The sequence below is a fragment of the Haliotis cracherodii genome, unplaced genomic scaffold, assembly GCF_022045235.1.
Source record: "Haliotis cracherodii isolate W230 unplaced genomic scaffold, xgHalCrac1.p SCAF_14, whole genome shotgun sequence".
In the NCBI taxonomy this organism is placed as follows: Eukaryota; Metazoa; Mollusca; class Gastropoda; order Lepetellida; family Haliotidae; genus Haliotis; species Haliotis cracherodii.
Window position 1 is genome coordinate 13,922,087 of NW_027266269.1, and position 11,604 is coordinate 13,933,690.

Here is an 11,604-nt window from a genome sequence, read left to right on the forward strand (position 1 = left end):
TCTGTGTGTTTGAATGTAAGTTATTGTTCATTCATTGATCTTGTGTGTTCGTTTACTGATTTCAGAATTTAATTCTATACGAACCGACTGTAGGGGTTAGCTTTGCGTTTCAGTTTGGAAATCATGTTCGTAACAAATGTAAACAAAGACCCCGCATCACAAATTATTTAGAAAATGAAACCCAATGGCAAATATCGTGGAACAACTCTGTCGCTCCCATTCCCTTTCCTACAGCTCGACAGGCTGCTACTGGTCCTGGTTCGTCAGCTTCGTGTCAGGATTGTGTGTGCACATCGCTCTTTGGTTGGGAATATCATGACATGACCAGACATGTTAGTATTGCAAGAACGTTCAAGACAAAGTTGTGATCAGTGATGGTTGTCGCCAGTCTTTATCACATGAAGGAATTCATGGCTGTAGAACATGACCAACCAGCGGCGACGCTTGACAAGCTCAATGTTTAGCATAATAATGAAAGTGTCAGGTTCAAAGTGTTGCGTTGGGTATGTCAGCCCACAAATTTGACTAAATCTCAGACATGACCGACAAAATATTCAGTTGGTATCACAACGTCATCAGCATCGGAAAGTTACATTGACGTTCTAGGTCAAATTAGTTTAGTTAATCAAAACAGTGTGTTATGATCTTTATGTAGTACCGCGTTGGTAATAATCTTAACTATAAAACGTTGACAAAACAGCCGCTTAATTCACAACTCTAAGCGGCGATTGCGCGTGTGTGAATGTTGACTATGTCCCAGCTTTACTAACTGTACAACTGTCCTTCCATGTACAGCAGACTTCGTACTGTTATATCACAAGGTGTCCAGGACTTCCACAGTGTTTCGACTATTAGCGTGGTATAGGTAACCTATTCTTGGCATCAACTCAATTATTATTTTCTGCTTGTACAGGACAAACTTGACATGTCAGAAAATTAATATATAAGTGAAGCCTGTAGCTAATGTTCTTGCCGTGAACTAGTTGTAACTAATGTTATTTAACTGGTTTCTTATCAGTTATCGAATATTTGTTTTTGTGAATGCGTTCGTTTCACGAACTATTCCCAGACAGTATACCCACACATCATAGTAAGTCAGAATGTTTGAACTTGTCTTTCTTTCTCTCCTGGTCAGCCCCACAGCCCTGATGTGATTGACAGATTCCAGTCTGCCTATCCTGTATGTGATTGTCTTTTAACTTACACTGTCAGCCCTAACATCGAAGCATGTTCCCATACTTACATATTGAAAGTCTAAAATGTCATGTGTTGATCTATGTATTGGGATCGGTGCGGAAGTCTTGTGGTTTAAGTGTTCGCTCGTCACGCGAAACTAGAGGGTTCGATTCGCTACATACGAGGTCTGGCCTTGGTCCCACATCGTAATATGGCTGCTAAAATGTTAAATACGGCATAAAACCACACTCACTCACTCGGGGAACATTCACACTGAATTCAGTGTCGGTTCATCCTCTGACCTGACTTTAGTTTGGTGATTGTTGGCATTATAGGAGATCTGGTGATAAACATTCGTATTCAGTGACTGTACGCCATAGGGTTTCAAGGGTCTGTTGGTTTGGAAAGGGACTTTCATCTACATAAATCATAAGTGTCTGTCTGTGAACATATATCTTCTGAGTGTTGTTTGAAAATGAGAGAACTTTGACTTGGAAAACAGTACTTTGGTAAATCAAGACTTACAACATCTTTCCGTGGCTGCAAACGCCTGAAAACTGGACTTTTCGATTAACGCCCTTGACCCTGGAAGATTACTTACAGTGATTGTTTCAGCGAACTTTGGCTGCTGCAAACTCATTTTCAGAGTGACAGTACGAATGTATATTGAAAACACTTTAATTGTAAACTCAATTGATGACCAGAAGTATCACAACATATGTCCCTTAAACTGTCTTGACATCAACTTGCGAACACCTTAATCCAGGCATGGCTGACATGAATGTTGTCACGTGGTACTCTCCCGCGCGCACATCGCTAGTACCTCGTCATAGGAAGGTGGGCTGCAGGCATCTGAAATACACGGGCAGCTTACAGCATATCATTGATAAGACTTCAACGTGATATTGAAGTGACATCTTTGTCGTCATTTTGAGGGTGGTAATGAAGTCTGATGATAAATAAATGTGACAGCATACATAGCGACTTTTGTGTGTGTAAAGTAACGTGACGTTCTACTTGTTTGATTACACATTCCTCTGATCACGTCAGATGGATAGGTGAGGGGTATGGGGCTAGGGGAGGGGTGGGGCAGGGTGGGGTGGTGGTGGGCATGGCATCAGTCGAAATCTATGGAACTTTCTATGTGAATGAAGAGCAAGGGACACTACTCTAGATATGTCATGTACGGAATCAGCCAAAACTGATTTGGAATAATGTGATCACTTTAAAACCACAGTAATCAAAATTTACGTGTTTATACGTGACAAACCTCGCGGATAGATCCGCCTACTGGCAGCACAGGCTTCAGTTCGTGTGGTTTAGGGTGGAAGGATTTCACGTGAGAATATCTCCACCCCACCCCCCCCCCCCCCCCCCCACCCACCCCCACCCCCACCCCCCTCCCCCTCCCCAGTCTGTGTTCACATCGGTGTGACGGAAGCGTCACGCCTTCACGACGCCTGTAATTGTGTAGAGAAGAATGCAACGGTCGGCTTACCCCCACCGAGTTCATCAACTTCTGTATACGGCGGCGGAGACAGCATCAGAGTAGCAGGGGGCACTCCACCTCCATCACTCGTTGCCATGGCATCAGGTGACATCACAACCACACAATCACGTGATGACAGTCCATCTGGTTGTGTGACCATGTCCGTATTGTCTGTTGGATAACTGTGGGTGTTTACAGTTGAAATAACCTCCCTGTGATGCAGGAACATAACACAGTGAACTCCGTTACCTTGACATTTCGTTAAATACAACGCAACTCTACGATCTAGGCTGAATATTTCTTGAAAAACGAACTTTGCAGTGTTTCCTCACCGGCCTTGCTGTCACTTTATAAGTATTAACCCACATGCAGCTGTCTTAGTCTAGTGGGGAGCACGGGTGGCCCAGTCATCTGAGGCGCCGCAATTCGCTGTGCAGAGTTGCGTCCCTTGGGCCCGCAATAAACCAATGATTGTGGGTTCGAATCCCGGTTCGCCCCGATTATGTTTCTAGGTTTGTCAGCATCATACCCGTGCTCGTGGGTTTCACAAAAGGGGTAAACGTCTGAGACCTGCATCACTTCGGGCTTTCCTTCTACATAAAGCTAACATGCTGTGATATAACTGTTAAAAAGCGGCGTTAAACCCAACTCACTCACTCTTAGTTTAGTAATCATCGCGATATTTCTTGATTCTATTTCGAGTGGCGAGGACTACCGTTCTATGGTAGTTGCACTGTATGAGGATACGCCAGGGATCGACAAGTGCTTCACGTAGTGTGAATGGATTGCCTTCGTGGCCGGGAGACACTGTAATATGACACATGGAATCTTGTACTGTATAATCCATGCATTAAGTCATCCATAACATAACTATCGTTTTGGGCGTGGCCGGTCATATTTTGTGCTGACTCTGTGACTTTCATTATTGTCGTGAGCGGAAACTAAAATGGTGATCACGTGACAACAATGGCTTCTGAGTACGGACGAGAGACTATCAGTGACGACAATCTATTGGAGTACGCGTACTGTTAACCGACCTAAAAGCTTTCAGTGATAGAAACTTTCTATAATGATAAAATCATGGTTTGTCTTCACTTAAGTCACATGATAATATCCCCCGATACACATTTTTCTACAAATTCAAAATGTTCTCCAAGTGATATGTATTACAATAGATGAACATTTGGTAAAGACATCCGGGGTTTTAAATGAGTTTAAATGTAACACGTTCAAAAGTGCTCAACACTTATGGCAAATATGTCATCGAAGTTAGCAGGTAGCCTTAAAATAACATCAGTGTATAACATGACAGTGACGAGGTTCGTCTTGGCTGTACACCACCCTGTATGACCACTATCTGTACAGACCCATGTGTACAGACCCATGTGTACAGACCTGTGTGTACAGACCTGTGTGTACAGACCCATGTGTACAGACCCATGTGTACAGACCTGTGTGTACAGACCCATGTGTACAGACCCATGTGTACAGACCTGTGTGTACAGACCTGTGTGTACAGACCTGTGTGTACAGACCCATGTGTACAGACCCATGTGTACAGACCTGTGTGTACAGACCTGTGTGTACAGACCCATGTGTACAGACCCATGTGTACAGACCCATGTGTACAGACCCATGTGTACAGACCCATGTGTACAGACCTGTGTGTACAGACCTGTGTGTACAGACCCATGTGTACAGTAACAGTCAGCCAGTATACCGGAAGCTGTACAACTGAAAGGATGTTACTTAGTAACTATATTCCTCAAACCGAAAATATATGTGACCCAGCAGGGGAAAAGCAACCTTAGGTGTGCTAGGAATCAACTGTGCTGTAAGGAAGACGTTTGACATCAACTTACTTCCATTAAAAAGCCCAGTGTGAAATATCTTATTTTTCTCAAGTTAGTTCGTAATGGAATAAAAACATTATCAAAACAAAATCAGCATACATGTCTACTTTCAATAATCAGACATTATATCTAAAAACTGCAATCATTCTATAAACAGTAAAATTGGGGTTTGCAGTAAATGGGTTCAATGTTTGATGCCATGTAATAAATATGAATTGAAACTTATGAATTGTATTTTTGTGGTCCTAAGATACTGTAGTTTAAACGTATAATAAGAAGTGAACGAGTGATGTTAACAAGAGAAGTTAAGGATCACCCGATTCTTTCATAATGGTAAAGTTAATCTGTCATTACATGAGAGATTAACTATAGTAATATGAAAGAATCAGGTGATCCTTAACTTCTTTTGAGTCGTATATCTCCCATATGATCCCCCATCTCACGGCTGGTCACATGGAACTCCCTGTACTTGACAATCACATCATACACAGGTGTACTGTGTCGCTACGCGCGGATTCGTCCAATTCATCGTTACATTCCTATTGAAAGGTTCGTCTCATTTAGGCTTGACGCAGCTTTTTTAAATTAAATGGCAACTTACTGATAATCCGAGTTTGCTATCTTCATCCAGATGAGCGGTACGAAGCATATATCTAACAGCCAGCCCAGAACTATTGCGCCAAGTGATATCATGTAGACGATAGCTGTGTAGATATTGCCCAAGTAGATGTGATGGAAGCCTGTGAAGGAAAAAACACACATAATATGACATTAACATATGTATATTAATTTAATCAAAAAAAATAATGTTTGCTCACTAAATCTGAGCAAACATTAATTTTGTTGATGTAATTCATATTAATAGTTGTTGATTAAATTAATATACGTATGTTTCCAGAGTAAACACCATTTCCTCTAAAAAACACAATTGAGACATTGGGATACCTTTCTCGACTTTGACAGCGATCTCTTATCCGCCAGATAATATTAAGACGGTCCTTGTGAGCAACACAGTGGCCCAAGTTATCTGTCAGCACTTTTACATAATACAATATTAAGGGTTCGTACCTAAAAGTCCAAAGGGAGGTAACCAGAGTAGATAAGCGTCCATCAGATACTTCCTTCCTCGCAGTTCAGGATGAAGAAGTTCAAGGTTGGCATTGTCAACCAACCACGGCACACGTATTAGATCCACCACATACCCTAGTCCAAGCAGTCCCGCTGTGAATATGTACAGTGTCCCAAATTTAGGACGACCGAGATAAAAATGATGAGCACCAACTATTCCCAAGAATAATGCCAGGAAATACGTAAGAAACACTGACTTTCTTTTTAACCGCACTGGGTGAAAATGTAGGTTGGAGCTCGGACATGACTGGCGACTGTATTCTGTATCTGCATTGTGACTGGGTGGAAATTGAAATGACGTCACTGAACTTTGACCGTCATCGTCACGTGTTCCGACAGAGACACTTCCGGAGTGTGTCCTATATGTCAAACGCGGACTCTCGTTGTGACCTTCAAAGGAAAGGTCAAGGTCATAAGGGATGACTATCACGCCGTCATGTGGCGTGGAAAAGCTAGTGTCCATGTTAATGTTGTTTATGTAGTCATCTGTAGAAGCAGCGATGTCACACCTTCTCTCTGAAACACGTTACAGGTACACATGATACATACACACAATTATGTCGATCTGTTAAGACAATTTTATCGATATTGTCAAAATATTTGTCAGGTGTGGGGCTGTCGGTACTGACATATTGTTGATCAGGTGGGGATACGGAGAGAGAGGGATCGATACTGACATATTATTGATCAGGTGGGGATCCGGAGAGAGAGGGTATCGATACTGACATATTATTGATCAGGTGGGGATCGGGAGAGAGGGGGTATCGATACTGACATATTATTGATCAGGTGCTGATCGGGGTAGAGGGGGTATCGATACTAACATTTTGATAATAGTTATCAGGTATCAGTTCTGCAGTTTCATAAATGAATATATTTTCCAAATCGATATTTAGAATAACCACGACATTTGAATCTTTAGTATGAAAAGTCATGAATACACTTTTCAGCATAAGTGCCTGCCCATCTGTACATGTCGAGGTATACAAACAAGGGGATACCGAGTTCGTCGTGTTAAACCAGTGATGCAGGTATCATCATATGTAGCCTACACTCAGTGTGGGAGGTATACAAACAGGGGGATACCGAGTTCGTCGTGTTAAACCAGTGATACAGGTATCATCATATGTAGCCTACACTCAGTGTGGGAGGTATACAAACAAGGGGATACCGAGTTCGTCGTGTTTAACCAGTGATACAGGTATCATCATATGTAGCCTACACTCAGTGTGGGTGGTATACAAACAGGGGGATGCCGAGTTCGTCGTGTTTAACCAGTGATACAGGTATCATCATATGTAGCCTACACTCAGTGTGGGAGGTATACAAACAAGGGGATGCCGAGTTCGTCGTGTTAAACCAGTGATACAGGTATCATCATATCTAGCCTACACTCAGTGTGGGTGGTATTTTGTTAGCAAGTTTCAAGTGGGGAGCGGCAGGGAGAAGGGGTTGGGGTGCGTGGGTGAGAAGGATTGATCATGACGTAGTCATACATGTCATTACATTCTCTATGAGCATAAATATGCAATTTCATTCCATATGTAACATGAATATGTATTTATTCGTACTACTGTGGTCTAATAATGATGACATGAAGAGTGTGTTGTCATAGGGAGTACCTCCGTTTCTCATAACCACGTCGGATTCTTCATGGCAAATCTGCTTACAAATGTGTCCGTGAAATACGCGCCGAAGAAAGCGTCCCCCACACGTGCAAACACCGGTGTGCCCTGATTATGTATCTATATTTGTGTGCTGTATACACCACCCACACGTGTGTGTGTGTAACATACTTGTGGCATGTCGGGCTTCCCTCCCACATTAAGCGGACACGCCATGATGTAACTGACAAACTGCTCCAAGGTGCGTTAAACGTAACTCACTTCTTGGCACTTACTACTCGTGTCGCGATTGTAGATAATCGAATGCACGTTGTATTGTCGAAACACTTGTACTGCCTGTAACACAATATTTGCAACCATCACCCATCCACCATCCAGACAGCCAGCCATCTTTCACAATGAAGTAATAGAACAGCCGCCGTCCACCTCGCACACACCACACACGCAGACACACACACTCACACCCACAGAGACACTGACACACCACAGATACAACACACACACACACACACACACACACACACACCCACACGCACACACACACAGACACTGACACATCACAGATACCACACACACATACACACACACACATACACACGCACACACCACACATGCACACACCACACACGCATATAATCACACTTACACGCACACATTGCCCAAACGTTGCTACGACTCCTCCACCTGGTTGTCAAGGACATATAAGGAAAGCACGCTCATTCTTTAGGTGTGCTCCCCAAATGTAAACCAATAACATCAACGGTTGTTCACTGAATCTCTAGTGAACATGTACCCTATCCCTGTCATGAGTAAAGACGTCGCACATCACAGGTAAGTGAAGATAGGTAGCCGCCGGCTTGTTGATTACCTAACATTACGATAAAACAGACACTCCATATTGCACCTGTCGATTCTCTCCGTTACCTTTGCCTCTGAGGCAATCATGTTATTATTGTTTGTTATTATTGATAGAATATTTGACATAACCTTCATCAAAATATTCACATTGTTAATCCCCTTTTCACAGTAATTAATATTCCTTCCTGACTGTCTTCAAAGAGGTAGCAGTGGCCGGTAGTGGTAGTGGTAGTGGTAGTGGTGGTAGTGGTAGTGGTAGTGGTAGTGGTAATGGTAATGGTAGTAGTAGTAGTAGTAGTAGTAGTAGTAGAAGTAGTAGTAGTAGTAGTAGTAGTAGTAGAAGTAGTAGTAGTAGTAGTAGTAGTAGTAGTAGTAGTAGTAGTAGTAGTAGCAGTAGTAGTAGTAGTAGTAGTAGTAGTAGTAGTGCGTGTTTTTGGAATCTTTCTGCACAATATCTTTCCAAACGAAAATCAATACACAAATTGTGACGGTTCACAATGTGTCTCTCATATTCAATATATATTTATTTTAGTGTTGGAATTGTTTGCACATTACTAACAATTCCGTGTCACGTCCTGTATATATATTAGATGTATCTATTTCGCACGGTCGTACATACACTATTGTCTACACGGCTGGCGTGATTGGTGATCATCTAATAGTACACGGGCTAAGTCTGAGACATGATGATGTGAGGTTTGCTGTGATGATAACTCGTGGTATGTGTTGCCCTCCTAGGGTCTGTTAACTTCAACTGCCAGCACTGTCATAACGAAAATATGAACAAAATAGTCAGAATCACCCACCCTTTGAAAATACCCATCTGTGAGGCTGTATTCGTGTTAGATCTGGACGACAAGCAGGACAGCTCGCTGACCAGTGGCAGATATAGAGAGAGTAGATATGGGTGGGTGGCGAGTGACTTGTAAATATAGCCACAGTACAGATATCTACCGACGCCATGACTGACAAGCTTCAACTCAGTGAAGCGTCCGAACATCAACACGATTCATGGACATGTGAATAGGCAATGTGTACTGACCTCATTACCGCCCTCGTTCTCGGAATAAGCGTGGACCAGTGATTAAACAACGGACATAAGTCAGCACATGTTCACATCCGCTGATACCCATGCTGGACCCTTGAGGACATGACATCATCCCGCGGACTCGTGTATTGTTATCGTGTAAGCAGTTCCTACACACAGACAACAGCGCTTGTCGACATTCAAACCTGTCAGACGGGTAGCTGGGGGGTTCGTGGAGGGCGGGGCGCGGACTGTATGAAAGTATGCCTTTGATACGGGCGTGTCAGTTCAGCGGCTGACGCGACAGGAGTGTTGGCCAACATGTATGATTGTGGGGATCAGATGTGGCCGTCCAGGAATGGGAACGCGTTGTTGCAGTCTAATATATATACTAAGTTGGTGTAGGTTTTTTTAAGAATTGTCGAAATGAAGTCTATACAAAAAGCTCAGTAAAGATCTTATATTATTTATTCTCTGGCACAGTATAGTAAAATTAAATATGTGGAGTAATACTGTTGTAATTGTCTAGCGCTTTCAACTCGTACTACGTATGCGTCTCCTCAGGCCATAACTGAATAACGGACATGTACATCCCAATTCAAGTCGTAAATTGAGCAAGAGCAATGTATCGCACCCCTTGGGTAAAGGTAAAGGTAAAGGGTAAGTTGACTTTTGGAAAGTTGCAGTCATCCCTCTTGTCATACATTCTTGTGGAAATGTTTGAGTCACACTGATTCTTTATGCAGAGATCTGAGACACACTGATTCTTTATGCATAGATCTGAGTCACACTGATTCTTTATGCATAGATCTGAGTCACACTGATTCTTTATGCACAGATCTGAGACACACTGATTCTTTATGCATAGATCTGAGTCACACTGATTCTTTATGCATAGATCTGAGTCACACTGATTCTTTATGTACAGATCTGAGACACACTGATTCTTTATGCACAGATCTGAGTCACACTGCTTCTTCATGCATAGATCTGAGTCACACTGATCCTTTATGCACAGATCTGAGTCACACTGATTCTTTATGCACAGATCTGAGTCACACTGCTTCTTTATGCATAGATCTGAGTCACACTGATTCTTTATGCACAGATCTGAGTCACACTGATTCTTTATGCACAGATCTGAGTCACATTGATTCTTTATGCACAGATGTAACCTATATGAAAGAGATGATGCAGTTCAGATGAGTACATCAGAGGAAGGGATTTGACTGCTTGGCCATTATTGAACCATATCAGATCATCGATTTCCTGGAACTTTTGTTCAATTTGTTTACGAAATCCATGCAGACATTCCGATTCATATGCATAAAGAAATAAGATCAATGAAATTGGAACCCAATTTGTGCCCCTTGGTGACGCCTACTTTTTGCCAAAATAATTTATCCACAAATGTCACGTAAATATCATATATCAATCATATTTCTCAGTAAACTTGAACTGAGACCTATGAAAATGAAAGTATATGAGTGGCCACCACGTTTAGTAACAGATGCCCCATGGATCAGGTTTATTATGTGGGATAGAAGTGTATTACGTTGCACAACCAAATGTTTTGATATAATTGAACTTGGTTCTTTTATGAGATGGCAAACGTTCATGCAAATCATTTGAGTATTTGTGAATCCACCTTGTATATAACTTTGATTTTCTCATACTTCCTGTGTATGTGAAGAAAGTCCTTCCTTGGTTGTATAAGGAGCGTGGTTGATCTTTCAAGAATCATGCTGCTATGATATGAACGTCGGTTCATGGAGGTCTACTTACACACGATTGCAGGCATGTTATAACATTGCATAAACGCCCCCACAACGCTGCATGCAGGACGTTCTGTGTCAATGGACGACTACATGTTAGAACGTAACAAACCTCAGCGGGACAGGTGACTGAAGCTTCTCCAAGAGCTGAAGTGAGGGTAAATGTCGGTTCCTTCGTTAGACAGATAAAAAGTGAGTGAGTGAGTTGATGCTTTACGTCACATCGGCAATATTTCAGCCATATCCAGACGAGGACAGATAATACAATATGGTAGATGATAAAAAATGTATTGCTCTGGTGCTCTGGCAAGGGTGGCATAGTCGTCAAAGGTGCAAAATTTATTGTATAGATTTGCGATCGTTAGTATTGCCAGAGACCTTTGATCGTTTACAGGTTTATAGGTTGACGTGCACAATACTGGTGCGCGTGGGTTTCACGTGAGTCGTAAACGTGAAGGGAATGCGTCACTTCGAGATTCCCTCGCCACACCAAGATGGCGCATCGTGATATAACTGAAACTCTGTGGTACAAAACCCACCCGCGAGCCGAGGCTTACATGATATTTTGAAGCAAACCAACTGCACGTGTGAACATACCGATGTGAATACTATACGTGCAAGTAAAATGCAAAACTGTCAACCTCTTCCTATGTATTTTTATTTATTTCATGTT

General features: G+C 42.3%; 1 protein-coding gene across 1 annotated transcript; it reads right to left on the minus strand.

Moving 5' to 3' along the window:
* Nucleotides 1-1,838: 1,838 nt before the first annotated feature.
* LOC139461017 (uncharacterized) lies at nucleotides 1,839-9,356 on the minus strand. Its single transcript, XM_071242498.1, has 5 exons — nucleotides 9,172-9,356; nucleotides 5,587-6,162; nucleotides 5,120-5,258; nucleotides 2,675-2,877; nucleotides 1,839-2,028 (listed from the first exon to the last, which is right to left on the minus strand). The coding sequence occupies exons 2-5, from the start codon at nucleotides 6,107-6,109 to the stop codon at nucleotides 1,964-1,966; spliced, it is 930 nt and encodes a 309-aa protein (XP_071098599.1). The 5' UTR covers nucleotides 6,110-6,162; nucleotides 9,172-9,356; the 3' UTR covers nucleotides 1,839-1,963.
* Between the last annotated feature and the right edge of the window lie 2,248 nt (nucleotides 9,357-11,604).